Source organism: Sinocyclocheilus anshuiensis, unplaced genomic scaffold, assembly GCF_001515605.1.
Source record: "Sinocyclocheilus anshuiensis isolate Anshui unplaced genomic scaffold, SAMN03320099.WGS_v1.1 scaffold11, whole genome shotgun sequence".
NCBI lineage: Eukaryota > Metazoa > Chordata > Actinopteri > Cypriniformes > Cyprinidae > Sinocyclocheilus > Sinocyclocheilus anshuiensis.
This window is the reverse complement of record NW_015551076.1, coordinates 786,637-806,975: the sequence shown is the minus strand read 5'-3', so window position 1 is coordinate 806,975 and position 20,339 is coordinate 786,637. Positions and strand designations below refer to the sequence as shown.

Here is a 20,339-nt window from a genome sequence, read left to right as displayed (position 1 = left end):
AAACAAAGGAAGAAAAAACAATATTCTCACATTAAGACAAACAGGGTGTTTCTTTTAAGGCAGTTATTTGATTATTAAATTCAAATTATTAAAAAAAAAAAATACCATTCCACGAGTTTTATTTATTTTTTTTTTTAAATTGCAAAACATATAACACAGTCCAACTAATTAAATATTTTCATTCACAAAATATTTATTGCTCATATTTCATTGCATTGTTAGAAACAAAACTTTAAATGCAAGTATACTTAAGACTTCACAAGTTTTGCTTTTCTTTTAAGCACATTTAAATTTTTTTTTTAATTAAAACAAACAAATAAGTAAACATTACATTTAAGCAAAATAACATTTATTAAAACAAATGTTTCAGTCAAAAAATGAAGGACTCTGAAATGTTGTTATACAGTTCTTTTTAATGCAGTTTAAATAAATATCTAAAAGTTAAACATTCAAAATTCTCAGAATACTTCACTTCTCAGTATTTTTACTTAGTAGTTATACATGTTTCAAACAAAGTTTGAAAACAAATACTACCATTTTAAATGGAAAAATAAGGTTGGAAAACAATATTCTACCACTAAAAAAGTAACATTTTTTCATTAAATTACTTTGTGAATATCTATTTAATTGGTTCCTTATTTTTCCAAACAGCTTGTCATCCATCAGAAATGTAAGTAAATCTAGCAAATGTGTCTTGAACCAATAAAACCTTTCTTTCAAAGCCAGTTTCTTCTGTTACAAATGAAGGACCTTCTTCCTTGCAAAGTGTGACGTCAACCCCCGATGTTATTCTTTTAATCTTTTAACTCTGAAAGTAGACAACACTCTCCTCTTACCTGTCTTCACTATCTCTCCTCTCTTCCATCATGTACTTAAAAATAATGACGATTAGAAATTGCAGTTTGTCTTAGACTGTGGTTTCTTTGTTTTGTGGTTTCTTTGGAGGGAAAATAGTCTTAAGTCTATCCAAAAGGGTTAACAATTAAGTTCAAAATGCTCAGTAGTCCACAGAACAGCCTCATGTGTAAAGCTAAACAAAGTAACAAATTCAAAACGTGAATAAATACTTAATACTACTGAATTAAAACTATTAGATAACAAAAAATAAAATCTAGAAACTTGAACAGCAATTTTTTTAAACAACTCTCTCCTGGCTGTATAGAAATAGCATAGCATACCATCAAATCATCCACAAACAAGACAAAGCGAACACCATTTTTAGCAGGAGTCTTTTTTTTTTTTTTATTTAAATAAATTCTCCTGGTCAGCTCTATTTCACAACACCCTTTGTACTATGTTATATCAATATTTGAATGCACTGTTTGATTGCACAGAAATGATCAGGAGCAAGTCCACTGAAATCTTGCTCTGAATACCATCACATCTAATTGCATGCAATCTGAAAATATCATGGATAGTGATATATTTATATATATATGTGTGTGTATGTAACGTATACACTCATGGCGGCTCTCCTCAGCCTGAGAAGGCCTTCGCTCAACACTGCAAGAGGAAGGTATGACTCCATGTATGTCTGAGGGGAGTGTTGCCAGCCCCTCCCCCCTTTCTATGCTTTTAAAATGCATGTGTGTGTGTGTGTGTGTAAAGGGGGATAGCATGACCATACCAGCACATGCCTGTTATGAGGTCATGTGATCTAGAGGCTCCATTTTAAGTGATTTGGACTCGGTAAGGAGGGAATTGCAATGTGGAGGAAGAAAGGGAGGGGGAGGAAGAGGGATACAGAGAGAAAATAGCATAAAAAGAGAAGAACAGTGTTGACTGATCTCTATGGCCTCACGAAGGAGAAAGGGGTAAAGACATTAACAAGCCATGTACGTTCTCTGTCACTTTCATGCTTCCATACCTTAGGCAAATTTTCATCAAAATTAAACAACTGCAAACTTCTGGTTTTGTTCATTTATATTGACAATTGAAGGCTAGCTGTAATACTGCTAAAAGAACTTAAAAATATATATGTGGACCTCACTAATATGAAGGAACAGATTGAATGTTATAGACAAATCAAAATAAAAATCAAAACTAAACTAATTCTATCGTAATGCAAACAAACATTAAAGTTGAGATGTAACTAAAGTATTGATCAGTCTTTTCTTCCCTATTCAAGTGTGATTTATCAGAAAGTAAAAAAATATATAATAATTCTGTCCATCGGCTGTTGACTAGATTTTGAAATGTGAGCGCTGAACACATCTGCAGGGTGTAAGTGGACCAAATGTCTGGAAACATCACCAGAGAAGTAAGCATGACGTTTCACTGGAAAACCCAGTTATGATAATTTATAAAAAAAATGTTTTTAAATTAAACATATGCATGGATGAATCATGAGATTAATAACATGCACTTACAAAATAGATAGTGAATTTGCATTTAATTCTGACTTCAAGAGTAGAGTTTTACACTTACAAAATGTTCCGTTTATTCGGTGTGAACAGCTAGCAATGGCGGGTCAGCATCCAATTAATAATTTGCTGGCACATACAGTTCTCTAAAACAGACATTACATACATGCATACATTATAAGAATGCATACATCATTTCTACATACAAAGACAGAGGGGAGATGGTCACTAAAGAGAAAATAAGCTACATCTTCCCTGTTCTAATACGTGGTGTAACGTTCTTGTGATGATTAATACAGCAGTAATGTGATTCTGTAGGACTTGAGTCATATTTTTAATTTTTAAATTTTCCGGGATTTTTCGCCTTTTGAATTATTAATGTAAAAGAGAGAGAGAAAGAGCTTTCAAAGAATTCTCTGTTTCTGTTACGTTGCAATGTACGACAACAAATGGAACCTAATTGGATATTAATTTAGTTTCTAATTATCTGTAGGTGCAAGGAACAATTATATGCTCAATCAATTCCCTAAAAGAGTACAGCTATTAATAGGAGCTTGTATGGTAGAAAAGGTTTTTTTTTTTTTGGTGCTGGAAGATGACACCATGCAGGCATCACAAGAAATCATTATGAGCTACATAAAAATGTCACAAGCCTAATTTTCACCATCTTATGATAGTGGCCAGTTTTCACAGTTTGTGCATGAGCTTGATTTGCCCAAGCAGGATCAGGAGCACAAATAGCTCAGTAATTTAAGCCAGCAGCATTTTAACACACACATCCTGCGGAAGAACAATGTGCAAAATAGCTTCATTATTTACAGTGCAACAAAACCAATTTGGAACACACTCATTTTTTCACTCCTAAACAAGCAGAGCATCCATTTAAATATGCAATGAGAACTTGAATGACTATTAATCAGTTCAAGTCGCTTGTGTCAACATTCTGTCAACATCATATATACTATGACCCAGGCACTCAATACATGCTCATTGGTCCATTTGGGGAAAAAAAGGAGAAAGAAAAATATAAAGAATTTTTGGTTCAAGGAGCACCCCCCCTTCACCAGTGTTTATGATGGCAACGCCTTCAGAACGGCCTGTTCACCAGAGAAATAAAGAGTCATTGGGGGGGATGAGGCAAACAGGGGGCCCATACTTCAGAGGGGTAAACCACCATGAACTTTTTTTCCCCTTGGGAAACACACCTAGTCTCACATCCCTCCCACACACAGACACTAAAAAACAAAAACACAGACCTGCACGCATATCTAGACTGTCACACTGCACTGCATTCTGTAGAAATACCCACAATGCTATCTGAACATTCAAAAGAAAACAACAAGGTTAGGTTAAAAATGTACGCTTGAGAATTCACAAGTAATTTTCGTCCAGGACATCAAGTCTGTCAAAGCAGCACAAACAGTACCATTTTTTGGAGAAAAGTCAACAGTTTGAACACAACGTGAACTTATTTTATTTGCTATTACAGAAGTCAAATTTATTCAATGCTTACAATTTAAATAAACATGTAAATTTTCTAAATCAGTGCCAAAATTGAATAATTTTACATTTTAGATATGCTGCAAAAAATGAAGAAATCTGAATCAGGCGAGACCCTGAAACCCATCCCACAGCAATTTGGGCAGCCATGCTGCAAAATGGCGCCAACCAATGATTTGAACTTCAAGCCAAGTCCCATCCACCTGTTCACGCTGCCTTGTGACAGCAAGCCTCCGCGGTTAATATATTAATCTTTGAGAGAGGGTTTCTGATGCCTCATGTCACAAATGTTATCAATGGACAAGGAGAGAAAGAAAGAATGTTCTTATTCTCCATTACTATTTCCTTGACCATAGCGTGAACAAGAATTAGATCTTACTTACCAACACTATTGATCCAACTCTTAACGAACATCAAAAATGTTTTTTAGCAGACATATGTCTAATAAACATACAAACACTCACTACTTTTATCATCTATTGTAGCCCATTTACACAAAATCAGCTAATTTTTTTGTGTAAAAGCCCTCGAGGGTGTGAACGTGCTTGTGGTTCTGAATGCTTGTCCAAAGCTGAAGTAAAGGGACTTCGATCCTTTTCAAAAAACAGCACAGATGGTTCAAAATAGGGAAAGGGGGAGAGAAGAGGACACATTGGTAAGGGGTTAAAATGGGAGGGGTGCTCTTAAAGGCACAACGCACACTTAACTTTCACATTTTCTGCATGTCTACGTGCTATGAGCATTTTTCCCTTTGTCCCTCGTCCTCCTATTTCCCCTGTTCAAAACAACGGTCATTTTGAGAGAATCGCACTCCGTAACAGCAGAAAAAGGGAAGCCCACAAGGAAGTGCTGCCATGCATTCCCTCCTCAATCCCCAGCCCCTCCTCTCCTCTTCTCTCTTACCAGAGAGAGAGAGAGAGAGAGAGAGAGAGAGAGCGAGAGAGAGGACAGAGCAGGCAAGTGTGGCTTCAGACTGCCTGAGCATGCAATCGCAACACGCTCGTTTATTTACCCGGCGAAACGCCGCAATTCGATGCAAAGCTGAAGCTTTCTTTTTTCCCTCCCTTTTCTCTCTGAATCCACTTTGCAAAGGTCTGGTGAGACGTAGCTACTTTAAATGCACAAATCTTTACTTAGGAGTTACTCATACAAAACTGCTGTTATTTCAGCCCTGCAGGTTTTTCCTTCTGTCAAAGCAACCAACGCATTTGTTAGATATTGGATGTATTATTTAATATTTAAAAAAACAAAAAAAACAGGGTATTTACAGCACTCTCTAATTGCAAGACAGCAGACAATTCACTTTTTGTTGTTCTTTAAAAAGATATTTTTGATTTATTATTTTAACCACTATGGATCTGACAGCAGACACGGGCCATGGTAAATGACAAACTCTAGCTTTTAACAAAATTGAGCACTTGAAAGAAAAATCAACAGTGTACGGTCACAATAAAGAATATCATGAGACAAAAACAGCTCAACAGGGAGAAACTAACACTACACACACACACACACCTCAACAGGTCTTCCCCTTCACTATTTATCAATAAACCTGAAATCAGTTTTCACTTCAGTAACACAATTTTTCCCTACTACTCACAAATACACACATGCAGTCAGATGAGCGGCTACATTACTTTACACTGCCATTTTGGAAATAATCATTCACTCTTTTCACATTCCAGTTCACGTTTCCCAAAGTACATCCATATTGTAATTTTTATCAGTATATTTACAATAAATATTTCTATTGCAGTTCTATACCCACGACTTGCACTACTTCTCTACTGCATTATTCAGTTCACAAAGAATTAGCCTCTGCCACAATTTGTCAATATTCATCCCTACTGTTAAAATTCCTTTTTGTGCTTACAAGGGGAAGGGAGCACGCAGAGTAGCATCTGGAAGAAGGGGGAAGGGCCATTGTTACACTTTTAACACCCGGTATTGTCATAAAGGTGTGTCTCTTCCCCTTGTCTCTAAATATCTCCTGCCGAAGGACTTCAAAAGTGGCCCATCAAGCCATTGCAAATGGCCCCGTCACACCAATGCAACATTACATAAAGCAGGGAGAAACCCAAGGCCTGAGACATGGAGCCGCCCACACAGCTCTATGCACAAAACATTATGGCTTACTCACTACACCCTCTATGGTCTTCACTGTATTCTTTGCACACATTTAACATCAGTTTCACCAACAACTACTTTATTACAAGCATATTACTTTAAACAACTGAATACAAAAAAAGCTCTTGATATCAGCTTTTGGTGGTCTTGATGTTTTGACAAGTTTTAATTATTTGTTTATTTTCAACAATAAGACGTCTTCAACAAAACACATTTCTAATTTTCCTTATGAGCATTACATAAGACAGACCCGATGGTACCAAACATAAGGGGTGTGCACAATAGCAAAGAAGCTGCTCTGACCCTCCACCCCACCCCAAATCTTGTTACTCATCCTGCATTCACACTTCTCCAAAGCAACACATGAAACCTGAAGCAATTGAAATGTGTTCATGCACAAATTAAGCAAAAATATATCTATTTGAATTGGACAGAGTCACAATTCCACCAGCACATACACATACAACACAACAAAGGGTCAAATCAACATATATGCTGACCTGGGGGTGAACGCTGCTTTTTAAGTCCCGCACCTCAGAGGCCAGCCCCACAAAGACGTTTATCAAAATGGCGACGAGTAACAGTTCCACCCTAATCAACATTTCTAATGCATTTTCCACAACTCTGGTTGTGTTTTTTGTATGTGTGCGCGTGCGTTTCGGTTACTTGGAATTTTCAGCTCAAAAGAACCACACAACGTCTCACCAGAGCAGACTATACGAATTCTAAAATTATCATACGCACAGGGAGAAAAAAGTCCCTTAAGTAGCCTATAAACATAAATAGCAAAATATGTGAGTTTAAGAGCAAAACGCATTTTTAGCTAAAATATCTCACCGAGCAATTATATTAAGGATTAGTTCACGGATTAGTAAACTGTTTACATGGCGCTATCAAATGAATTTGTAAATATGCATTTGCACCAATTCATGTTAATGCCCCAGTGCTTTCAAATGGAGCCTTCGACAGAGAGCTACGTTGTACGCCATTTTCTCAATTGCTGACGTTGGTTACTCTTCACACTGATGGCGACCACGTGTCATAGCCTACTATCAGTGTACAGTTGGCCTCCCAACACTAATCACAACGTATGCCATTAAGGTCTATTAAAAACGTATATCTGTTACTAATTCATTCATGATAAAAAAATCTGGAGACGTTAAGCCTCTGCATCACAAATATGCAACAAAAAAAAAAATCAAAAACAGCTATATCATACGTATAGTGTAATATTAAATATGCAAAGCATACGTTCACACAACAGGTCTGTCAGCAGTAAACAGATTTATGGCTAAAGCGCGTAAACCAGGCGAATACATAACGCGCTGGTTCAACTGGTAAGAAAGCGGCCATCAAAACAACGTAAATGTATCAGCTGTAGATACCACAGAATTATTGAAACATATATGAGCAGCAGTATTTAAAATATTCACTGCAAATTATTTATTTGTATTATTTAGCACACATTATCGTTTTACTATATAGATTCTCCACAGGATGCAACGTTTTAAAACAATTTACCATCGAGTTATACGCCAGGTTAACAAGTGTAGCTCGGATGGATGTGAAAAAAAAATGCGTTTAGGGTGTAAAGAGGTAAGAAGGAGAGTTGAGCTGGGTGGGGACGAAGGGGGAGACCTTTTTGTTCCACATAAACAGTCTTCTGCGCGCCATGCAAACTCCCCAGAACACAAATATATACATTTCTGAGGATAATTTTAATTTTAAGCAGCAAAAGTTACACTCTCATATCCACATTTACTTATAACTATCGGCAGAAATACGGATAAATTATATTTTAGACAACTAATCTTTCGAACTGTACAGTTTATGGAACATAGCCATGTATATAGGCTACGCTTTGTTTCTCCAGCGCTGACCTGAAGCGGCGTTCCCTACAAAGTCTACCATTTAAATATCCGCACAAAAGTACGAACAACGATGGTGTTCCAAAGTAATAGCAGCGTTTAAAACCACAGCGGGCTAGAAAACAAAATCTGTGTTGCATGAATTGTTTAAACGAATCAAGCACCGAGGCCTCGGCCTTACAGTAGGCCAAGGCCTAATCAACAGGGAACAAGTGATTGAAATGACACGGAGACCAGCATTGTTACATGTTTGACAAATATGCACGCATATGCCTAACGTGGAGACGACTCCCATATAGCGCTGTAGTAACTATGAATGTAACAGCACGTGGTGTAATGCTACGAGCATATGCCACTTTTAACATCCAAAGCACTATAACATCCGTCACGTGAAGAGAAACAAAGTATATTCGTATACAGAGAGCTAGACTCTTAAAAAGTAACAACTACTTAACTGTTACAACCAAACAGATCAGCAATTTAAGCACACAGCGAGATCCTGCTTACACAGTACACATATTTGTATCACCGCCACGACATATATATACATTCAGCTTTTATATAGTACAGTAAGCAAACAATTGTCGAACTATTCAAGAGAAAGCAAATACCTCTGCTTCTTAGGGACAGAATGTTCGACCTCAATTCGTTTGCCGTGAAGTTCCACTTTACCTGGAAAAAGCCAACCCCCCCCCCCCCCCAAAAAAAACTGAAACGAAAATAAAACTTTTCGGCAAAACGCTCTTAATTTTGGAAAAAAAGGACTAAGACACCCGCAGATTACAAAATCATGTAGATGTCAGCCGGTTGGAGTTAAAAACGAGGGGGGGGGAAGCAAAACATTCCAAAATAAAAAGGGGAAAGTTCGACTAACAGTAACGTTGTAGTCTGATTAAGTCCTGCAGGCGAGTGGTAAATATTCTTCACTGTAGCAACCTTCGCGAATTCCCAGCACGGTGTAGAAATGATATCAGTTTGAATTACGCTGATGTTTGTTACGATGGAATAGTGGCGAGCATATAGCCGGATCGCTGCCCCCTCAACCTAAAGCTGTACCCTGCACTGTCACACAGATCCTACCGCTTGGCGATGGCACCGCCTCTAAAACCGAGTCGAATTTACTAATTTTTTTGTTTGCAAAGAATAAACCACGTGGTCTCAGAGTAGCTAGAGAAGGGGCCGGTCCTCCTCCTCTCTCTCTCTCTCTCTCTCTCTCTCAAGCTGTGCTTGCTTGGAAAGATAGGAACATTTTCTGTACATTGCACCGTATATGTTCTGCCATGTACAGAGTCATACTAGCCCACACTTGCTCCAGTTTACTTATTGCGCTAAACGTCACGTTTCCTGTTTTCTTTTAACCTTGTGTTTCTGCATTTGCAAGAATTTCTCGGATTCCAACGAGACACAATTTACAGGACAAAAGGCCATTTGTTATCATTTTCGGGTTTAAGAGATTCTACGTGTAAATGCAATCCCTCTGTGATGTTGCCCGGCTGCTTTTCCTTATCCTTGCCCTTTTCGTACTCGCTCGCCTTACGCAAGTGGCTAAAGTTGATCACGAAACACGTATTTCGAACCAATATCCTTATGACCTTGTTAGCTGTGGGTCACGAGCAGGGCGGTGAAGTAAAACATTTAATTAGAGTAGTTTTACAACCAAAGTTTATGGCAAACATTTTTGAGGTGGAGTAAATACTAAGCAGTGACACATATTCAATGCATGGTTTTATTGAAACACTGTATCCTTTTTAATTCGGCTCTTGGGAACTTGGCTGCGCGGGGAACGCAGAATCCAGTTTAACTTTAACAGGTCAGCTCCAGCAGCGAGACAGATTTCCACAGATCTTCAAAGTTCTCGTGCTCACCTCCATGTCGCGCCAAACCGAGGCACGAGAAGGTCCAACAACTGATGTTGAGAAAGCAGGGCCTAGCTAGCGTCGGGGGGTACCAACAGGAAGTGAGCAACTGTTGCATTGCCTATTGTGTGTGCACGCTGTGTATGATATGTTTCATTGCGAGGATTTTTTCAGCGGTATACTCCGGTCTGAAAAATTCGACCTCAAATCCCTATTCAAACGAGTTAAACGCAAATCAGATGTGAATTTCAAGCGGTTACTTTTGTTACGTGGCTCTCAAATTGTACACGTGGCGGCAGTACACCGGCTCTCTGTGAGAAAATGGCTTCCCGTCCATTACAGCAAGAGTGAGAAGTGATTCACATCTCGCAAGAACGCCATAACGATGGTCCGCAATGACGCGTAATTAAGTGTATTTCGACCAACGTGCTTAATAAAACAAGCGCAGATCCCGTTTCATTGATTCCTTAAGCTTCCCTCATGTTTAAATCACACATTACGGGCTCTTTCAGTAACGAAGCACAACTTCGCAAGGATGTCTTCATTCAAGAATGATTACGATGAGTTGACTAAAGAGGCGTAGTTGTGTGCATATCCGAATTGTGTAACACGTCTGTAGTAATTAATCACCTTGTCTTTTTAATGTCTGGATAAATACAATGTATCCCCTGATGCAAGTACGCATCTGGAGGGTCTCTCGCCAAGGTTTACTACAATGTAAATAAAGGCTGCTTTGAGGATTACACTCCTTATTTTTATGTTCATTCACCACAATGCATAAGCCTATGCTCTTTGTAGTGCCTCAAGGCCATTCGTAGGTAATTCACTCTGTTAGGTGTATATGAATTTTAGCAGATTCAGTTGCATATCTCTGCTGCAACACCAGCTGACATGCAGGGTATAGATGTACTAAGAACTAAAGGGGTCACTGATCTTATGGCCTCTGTCTAAACACGTTTTTTTTTTTTTTTTTGTGAGTGGTTGTACAGAGTTAGCTTTAAAGTTACTAGGTCAAATGCATGTGTAGCCTATATTCTATTAAAAGCAACCATAAACGTGCAAAACCGCAGCAAGCCATCATCTCTTGTGTTGCATGAGATATGAATTTCTTTTCATAGTCCTGTTACACTCAGTAACTGTTTCAAGGGGGTGCGCTTCGTGGTCCTGTGAAGGAATTGGCATGTCAATACAACCCCCTGTGAGTTTAAGAGCGACTCTGAGATTTGAGATTGTGACCTGACCACACACTGTGAGGGGGATGAGGAATAGCTGGTGTGGGGGTAGGGTATCTCTTTTCTGGGTGAGGGGGACCACAGGCATGGAGCTCATCCAGGACAACAAGGAATTTAGGAGTTTGATGGTGAATCAGTGAAAACTGTTTCTTGCTATTCCTTACAAATTAGTGTTATGCTTATAATACAAAAAAAAATATTTGATTGATAACAGTAGATTTAGATACTATAGAATATAAACAAGTGCTTTGTTTTCTTTTGCGTCATGTTGCATTTAGCAACAAGGCTCTGGATCTTACTCAGAGGAACAAAGCGTGGTAGGAAGGAAGTTCTGAAAAGAAGCAAGAATGACTCTAAGAATAGTGACAACATGTGTATTTACAGTTTACATGCTATTCAGTTGATTCCAGTAACTTAAGGTTACTTTTTGGAGAAAATAATGAATGGTGTAACAAAAAAATCAGAAAGACACAAAGTAACAAAATGAAACCTGACAAACAAAGCTGAAGTTATTTTTGGTCTGGCCCCATATAGTTCAGGGTTATCTGATTGGCTTACCTGCCTACATATGTAATTGTAAGGCAAGTTTCTGCTGTATTTCTTTTCAAACAGTTAATATTTGGAAAGCAACATTTGCATATTGGAGACCAGAGGCAAGATCAGTCAAACATAGAAATGGAAGATTGTAGCTGAAAGAAAACATAGACAGTTACATTTTTTTTATGTAATCGGTGGATATGCATTTTTAATCAGCCTCTTGAAAAAAAAGTGAGAAATGTTACATAACTACGAAAAACCTATAGCCACAACAAGACTCTGTCATTGTGGAAATGCAGTCTAGGGACAGGAATACAACATTATTGCATGTAAATTACTTTATATTGTATGATTATTATAATACAAAATTAGACCTAAAGTTTTTTTTATATAACCCAAAATAGATTTTAATTTTATTTTATTTTTTTCCATCACAAGAAAGGCAGATTAGTATGCATATTTGTGCAACCCATATGATCACCTAAAGGCTTTTTCAGAAGAAGGTCTAAGAGTGCAAGCGGTAAAGACTTAACTACTTATGTTTTCCTTGAATGCCTCCATATTTGTTTTCTTGCTTCTTTTGTATCTTCATGCATCTATAGGCAATTCTCATCATGGAAGGAACTGATAGATCTGTACAATCTTTATTAACTTTAAATTTTTTTAATCAATTGTAAATTAAATGTAATAAATTGACTGAATCTGAAAACAATTTTGATTAAATCTGACTAAGAACAATTAAATGAAATAAACTTAGAACTAAAAATACCACAAGTGTCTGATCATTTTTGAATGTTGGATATTTAAGTAGCACTTAACTTCTTTAAATTAAACATTTAACAGAGAATTTAATCCCTTTTAAATATGAGTAATTTTGGTTATTTTCATGCATGTACAAATACAAGAACACAAATGTTACAAAAAGTAATCCAAACACGTTGATTTCAGTCTTAGTTTGAGCAGTTATGTGCATACGTTTGCAAGAACAAAAATAACAGAACCAAATCTGATTTAAAGTTTTCAAAGATAGACATTTTTGTTTTCCCTCTTTAAATACCTTGGAATAAGGAACATTACAATTCCAACATAAACCCATGCAACCATGCAAATAGTTTTATGCAACATTTTATTTATTTTGACAACCTGTTACATTTGTCTCATACAGCATCTGTTCAAAAGCATGTTTGGACTATTTAAATACTGGCAAAGAGTGATGTTATTTCTGCCCTCTTGGAGGAAGTTGAGAATGATTGGCAGTTCCCTGTCATTTCCCATGATGCCACTCAAATGATGTGAGACCCTCTCTGCTGTCTTAGCAATAACACAATATAATCCGTGTTTGTAAAATCCTGTAAATCCAGCTTTATTAATCTAATCAGTAAGCCACAATGAAGACCCAGCAGTATGTTTAGTGTGTTTCCAACTCCTGAAAGTTATGTTGCGCAATTTTTGAACAAACTGTTTCAAACTGTCTTCTCTTGTATTTCTATAATATGTATAAACGCATATCTAAGAATATTTCCAGTTTGTAAAAACATCTAAACTGTCTTTTTTTAAAATAGATGTCTCTTTAAAACCTGTTGATGCAACCCTCAAAAAAACAAAACAAATGTGGGTTTATAAAACTGTTTGATTTAAATGCTGTGTGCAAATAAATAAATAATATTACAAGCAGTTTCATTTTACATACAATTGATCAATAATTAGTAGCCTATAATCCAGCCCCTCCCAATAAAATAAGTAACTCAGGTTTGTTTCCCAATAAAGTTTCTCAAATCTAATACAAGTTGAAAAATGATCTAATCTCCTAATAAAATAAGCCACTAAAGTTTGAGTAAATGTTTCTTTCTCTTATAAATACATAGTGTACAAGTTAAGTGTACAACATATTTGAAGCTTTTAGGAAGACAGTCATTTCCAACAACAAAATAGTTAAGAGCACAACACACAAGCAAATTTAATTATTTTAAGTATGCAATTTAAACGCACAAGCACGTATAAAATAAATAATCAGCAAAATTAAAATACCACTGCAACATTAATCACGCAAGCCTTTTTGAAAAATAAAGTTTTGTTAACAAATTAAAGAAAAGTGACTTAGATTAAAAAAAAATGTTTGACGTACAATCATACAATAAGACAAAACAAGACAAGATGAATTAACAAGAAAGAAAGAAAGAATGAATGATAATCATTCAATGCACACACTGTTGTTGAACTACCCGACTGATTCTTATCATCACTTCCTCTACTGTATTAAACTTCTCGATGATAAATACATTGAATATTCGATAGCCGGTTTTCGAACGACAAAGAAACAGATTTTATGACCAGCAACTTGAAGATAATATGCGGTTTTTCACAAAATGGAGAGGGAGAGGGTGTGTCCAATCAGAGAAGGGTTTCGCCTCTAAACTGGTGACGTACATAACACACCCCCGCACGTACAATCTGAACAATTATACTCACCAGTTGTTGTAGCCTATTTCCCTCGTCCATATATACATACGACTTATGCTTCAGTTCACGTATATCGAAGTACCTGTTTTTCTTCACCAGTCTTAAGTAATATTAACCTACTGAGCGACTGAACACAATAAGCACTTTTTATTCAAGTGTGTCAAATGCGCTTGATTTACTCGTAGAGAGAGAGAGAGAGAGTATATTTATTTCTTCATATATTTTTTTATTCATTTATGCATTTCTACATTTATTTTTTTTATTTAATTCTGCATTTACGCATTTATTTATTAATTTATACTTAAGTCATTTCTCGTCCTCCATAAGAGAGAGAGAGAGAGAGAGCTTTGGGAAACAAGCTGTGGTTGACTCTCACATCAGAGAGCTAACTTATCGACAGTTGTATCGACAGCTCTCCGTATCAATTCTGCAAACTACAAACTATATTTAGCTCTCAAAACGAGATCAAGAGACCGCCAGCTATAAGATGTTGGTGTTTTAAGTTTATTATGCCCACTGGGGCAATGACTTGCACGTGACTGCTTCCACCAAGCGGGCATTTTGAGATAATGCATGTTCCGAGGAACTGAGACGCACAGAGAATTGTTTGTTCACTTTAAGTTCATTTTAAGTGCATATTATCATTTATTTATGGCAGATGATTACATGTACCATATGAAGCTCCATTAACTGAATTAATTTATGAGACAAATAAGATCTAATATCAGATTTCAAGCGAACATAGTGACATTTTCATTATATTGTGGGAACAAATTCCATAAAGATTGTATAGGTCCTAGGTTACAAACCATAATGGATTTCGTTTACTTGAAGCTTCTGCCAGATTGATGTCACGTGGGATATAAAACTGTGTTGTTTACCAGACGTTTCATTCGTAATATGTCACTTGGATGTGACAGATATGTTGCTACAGAGTTACACATGATTGATACTCAAAGTTCGTGTAGGCTGCATTGATTTTATTTATTTGGTCAAGTGCACCAATGCTAACTGGCAATGACATAGCTTTAAAGATTTTCTATAGCCTACATTTATAGAGATTTTCAACGCGACAAAACTGGAAAACAACTCGACAAAATAAAACGAAATATTGTGTTAACGTTGTGTGCTTAATTCGTACCCATAATTTTCCAGTATAGCTACACATTAGATTGTGAATCGTTTACCAATTGCTAAGATTGTTATTTACTTCCAGCACGTGTAAAGAAAACAAATAACAGACTAAAAACGCTTAAAATGGCACACTAAATGTCATACATTGCAAGTTAGCATATATAAAAGTTACATTTACCAACCTAGACCGTAAACAAGACCAGTCAAATTATTTAATTGTGTTCTGCGTTTTTTTAACGAGTTATTAAAATGTTTTAAAGGTGCAAAGTCAATCTGTTACAGCAACCAAGATGTTTAGCTTTGTAATAATTGTCTGAATTAAATAAACAGTTTGCTATAACGAAAGACCAAAGTCAAATCGAATCTGAGTCAATCAAATGACTGCTCTAAAGTCAATAGTGTATCTTAGAAAACAAATCGTGTTGATAAATGAATGAATGCAGTGGAACTCAGATTGTTCATAATGGGGCCGTTTTCAGTAGCTAGTTAGTGGTTTAGATAACGCCATCATATCGCACAATAAATTACATGCCTAATTCTTTAAAGTAGGCTACGAAGCATAAAGACCAATAAGAAGCAACTTTCATCTGTTCAACATCTACCCCTCATGACTTCCTCTGATAACTTCCTTTTAAACAGAACTTAGGCTGTTGATGACTTAAATTCGTCATAAATTCGCGGTTTCCTCGGTTTCTTTCCCATTGCGATGACTTTTGTTGTCATGTTCAACTTTTGTGTTACTCTGCATGGTCTCGCTGTTGGTTACTTTGGTTCGTTTTTTTTTTCTGATGAACTTTCGCTGCCCCTCTCCTGAAATTCAAATGTTGTGCTATTGTCGTGAAAGAAATCCTGCACAAGCGAGTCACTATTCACAAGGCAGTCATGTGACAAAATCAAAGACAAAGACGCTCCACTACATTTATGGTGTATGTAGGCAAAAAATATCATTCAGAATAAATGTAGTGATATGTGGATATGAAGAGAAACGAATTTATAACTCCAATTCTAATGAATACTCGAAAGGATAAAGGGTCCATGTTTTCTGATAACCGAATCTTGTAAATAAAATGAGTTCCTGTTTTCAGAGATAGTTTTAGAACTAATAATCTTTTAACATTTACCAGGTGATCCTATAATAAATAGGCTAAATAAAGTACATTTATGGCTGTTCCTTCGAAGAAGAGCTACATTTCTTCACGGATTTGCTATCACAGTTTACTACAAATCTCTCCCTGTGTTCGATTATGTGCACTTTCAAGATTCATGTTTGAGATCAATTTGCTTCAACTACAACTATTTGTTTCACATACCAGAACAGGGTTGACCCAGGAGGGCACAGAAAAAAAAAAAAAAAAGTATGTTAAAGGTGTAATCTCTGTGACATAAATGACATACCCTTTTCTGTGGTGCTTATCAATGTTTGTTAATAATTTTGTGGTCACTGTTGTTTTTAAGAGTAAAGTGTTTAGTTAGGGGATGTTACATTAAGATGTTTTAGCTATAGTTTTAGCTGAACATTTCCTCCAAGACAGTTTTAATCAAATAGATTGTCAATGATCTTACACTCTCAGAAAAAAAAAGTTACAAAGCTGACTGTACAAAAGCTAAAAAGTACATCTTTGTACCTTATTTACCCCTAAAGATACATATTAGTACTTTTAAAGTACATATTAGTACCTAAAGTGTAGCTACATATTAGTAGTTTTGAAAGAGTACACTAGGGACATTGCACTTATTTATTTAATGGTATGGTATTTACATACCTATTCTATAAGGTTTACATATAAGGCCTCTATAAGCACATCTAACAATTAAAAAAATCATCAACAGTTCAGAACATTGGCAATTCCAGTCTTTCACACTGATTAACAGTTTTCTTCATTATAATACAGTTGGCTCAAGGTCTGTAGTGACAAAAGCTACACACTACCGCCCCCTAATGACAGCTCCACAATGTGTTAGCAGTGTCCCTACCACAAGCATTATACACACAGGGATTGTGTTCCATTATTAAAAGAGCTCATTTCAGATGGTTCGACTGTATCAGATCAGAGTGTATTCACACCAGGAAAGTCCGCTAGTTCACTTGCTTTGGTCCGGACCAAATACAATGTTTATTTTTGTTTGTTTGGTGCGGTTCGCTTTCGCACTGCCCGTTTTACAAGTGAACCAGAAACTGTAAACAAAACCACACGTGTGCTTAAGGTCATCCATTCATTGGTTTATCCATTCAACCGCACCAGAGTTCATTTGGAAGCGGACCGAGACCACCTCTTCAGCTGGGTCTCGGTACGGTTGTTTGATCTGCACCCGAGTGCGATTGCTGTATTCACACCTGCCCAAAAGATCCGCACCAAGTGGGGAAACGAACTTGAGTTCGATTCAATCGAACCAAACAAGACAGGTGTGAATACACAAAATAACACAAGGAATATTTTTGTGCCCAAAAATGTATTTAAAAAATATATATTTTGTTGATCTAATGTGCACAAAACAGTTGCACTCAAGATATTTAAATTGAAGTCCAAAGTGTCCAAATCAGTCACAGTCCAAAATGTTTCAGAAATATATGAACTCCATTATCAAAAAGATTTTTATTTCAGTTTTTTTGACAAACCCTGTATAAAATTCTATTAAAAGTGAGTAACTTATAACCCGTTTTATTAAGCATCTTTACATAATTCATAAATGTTTAAAGTTTGGCACTTTTGTAGGTTAAGATGATGCCACAGAGCCAAATGTGTTACTTTCTAAATGTAATCATTAACATCGAATAAAAAAATTCTGGAAATAATATACACATGCAAAAACATATATATAAACTATGGACTTATATAGAAATACATAAAATCAACATGTGAACTTCAAAAATACGCTATTTTAATAACGCTTAAAATAGTAAGTTGAGGAAACAAATTAAATCAAAGAGAGGCACAAGTAATCAGAATCAGATTTATATATTTTTTCTTATTACAGTTGCAACTGATAGATGCATTAATTATTTACATAATTCATTCTCATTTTGCTAACAAGGGAAAAAACATTAGTACACAATAGTCACAAAGTCAAACTCATAGTCAGGGAACTGTTTCCTGTTGCAGGGCATTCTAGAAGAGAAACATAAGACTCGAGTCAAATTGTTCATTCAAAACAAAATCAAGCAACCTAACAGTGTTGTCTTATCAAAATATAATGTTCTAGACCAGAATATATTCTCTCGCAATTAAGAGAAATCAACTGCATCAAAATGCTAGCACATGCAAAACCTTGGAACTGTACTCGGGGGCCCATCGGAGAATGCGTTAAAAGAGTTGTTTTGTGGTTCACTTAATAGAAGACTATATGTAATCTGCTTGTTCGTGAATAAAATGCATTATAATTGTACATGTATACAAAATACTAAAGGCTGCCAGTCTGGTTGTGTTTAGCATGATGTGGAAAACTATATGCCTGCTATTTAAAGGGATGGATTGCAATAGATTTTTGCAAAATATTTAGGAGCATAGGTAGTCATGAACCACGGTGTCAAGTAACGGTTGAATATTATCCCATTCCTCTTTCCCCAATCTGTGCGAGGCAGCTTCATCCTGTTGCATACGAGGACACCAGTGGCCACAGTATCCCCGGTAAAGAGAACGACATTTGTAGCAGTATCGAGGGACACTTGTGGAGTGGAACTGCCGTCTAAGCATTACGAGTAAAATAACCAAGAAAAGTGAGCAAAAGTAAGTTTCTAGCTTGTTGAAAATTCAAGGTTATTCCCAGAACAAGAACAGAACAGATGTCTCATTTGACACTCAACAGCTTCACAATTAGAGACAGACTGAAGTTCACCAAACGAAACTGTAACTGACACTCAAAAGGCAACCGTTCCCACAAGGGCTCGGCAGGCTGCTGATACTTTCACCAGTTCCAATAGCATTTTAAGAACATTGAACATTAAAATAAAACTTCTCTATGAACAATTATATATAGTGTGGAATTCAGTTCATTATGAATCTGTATCTCAATTTATGTTTTAACAGATCTCAGGACTGAAATAAAATGTTTTAGAAACTAAGTGTGAAATGTGTGTATTTGCAGACATGTGTGTGGTTGTTTTAAGAGTGATTTTATTATCATCATTAATTATTTGACTTCGTATGACTTGTTTTTTTTCTGTTAGCTCTACACTGGATGCAGGAAGGGACAGAGAAACATGGACTCAAAAAGCTGAGGCTGTGAAGCCGGCGTATACATCTTTGTCACTTACAAGTGTACACACACACACATACATCTATACACCTCATTCCCCCTCCGGACTGAACCTCTTCTCCATGAGGGGCAAAAAAACAAAAAAACTAACAGAAATACAAAAGGCAGTCATTGGCCAGCACACAAGGAGCAAGAGGAAAAATATTAACCAATCGGATATTAACCAATCGGATGAGACAGACACTTGGTCCTCTGTCAGTAGAATCGCCAGGTTTTTCAGCACTCTTTACATCTGTGCTCGCTTGAGAGGAGTCCGGAGCTGCAGGTAAAGGGGAACGGTCTAACCTTGCTCGCTTCGCACCCCAATAGAGGGCACTCTAAGGCTGTGAGCTGCCCTGACTGTCCGGATCAGTGCCGGATGAGCTGGTGTCGGAGTCAGAGTCACCATCGTTGTCCTCTGGTGGGCACTTTTCCCGCAATCGCCTCTGGATGGCTCTGAGACGGGTCAACAGACCCTGGTAGTCAAAACGACCTCTTTTCTCTCCAAAAGGATCCTGCAAGAAATAGAACAAAATATATCAATTTGATGGAGAACACAAAAAGGAAGGAACAGGGCATTTAGGATATTTAATCAAACTGAGGTGCCAAGTACCAAAACAGACAAAAAAAAAATGTTTTGGCTAAGAGAAAACGAATCATTTGTTATATACTGTAATAATAATATATACACCCCCATTCAAAAGTTTGGGGTCAGTATTTTATTTCCTTTGAAAGAAACAAATACTTTAATTCAGCAAGAATGCTGGAAATAAACTTATCACATTTACAATGTTATAACAGCTTTCCATTTTCTTTTGAATTTTTTTATTCAAAGAATCCTTAAATTTATCTGTTTTCACAGAGACTAAGAGCACAACTGTTTTCAACATTGATAATAATAAGAAGAAATGGTTTTTGAGCAGTAAATCATCATAGACTGATTTCTGAAGGATCATGTGACACTGAAGACTAGAGTAATGATGCTGAAAATTCAGCTTTGCCATCACAGGAATAAATTACATTTTAATA

The 20,339-nt window shown here is 36.6% G+C and overlaps 2 protein-coding genes across 2 annotated transcripts in view; both read right to left on the bottom strand.

The window, feature by feature from the left end:
- The window catches only part of LOC107662414 (insulin-like growth factor 2 mRNA-binding protein 1), a 38,476-nt gene extending 28,644 nt beyond the window's left edge, over positions 1 to 9,832 (bottom strand). The window contains exons 1-2 of the mRNA XM_016452435.1: positions 9,724 to 9,832; positions 8,470 to 8,530 (exon numbers count right to left, since the gene is read on the bottom strand). Of these exons, the coding sequence (XP_016307921.1) occupies positions 8,470 to 8,530; positions 9,724 to 9,832 (170 nt within the window). The remainder of the gene's footprint in view (positions 1 to 8,469; positions 8,531 to 9,723) is intronic.
- A 9,551-nt stretch (positions 9,833 to 19,383) lies between these two features.
- LOC107662392 (ubiquitin-conjugating enzyme E2 Z-like) overlaps positions 19,384 to 20,339 on the bottom strand; it is an 18,570-nt gene continuing 17,614 nt past the window's right edge. The window contains exon 7 of the mRNA XM_016452387.1: positions 19,384 to 19,825. Within this exon, the coding sequence (XP_016307873.1) occupies positions 19,649 to 19,825 (177 nt within the window). The 3' untranslated portion in view covers positions 19,384 to 19,648. The remainder of the gene's footprint in view (positions 19,826 to 20,339) is intronic.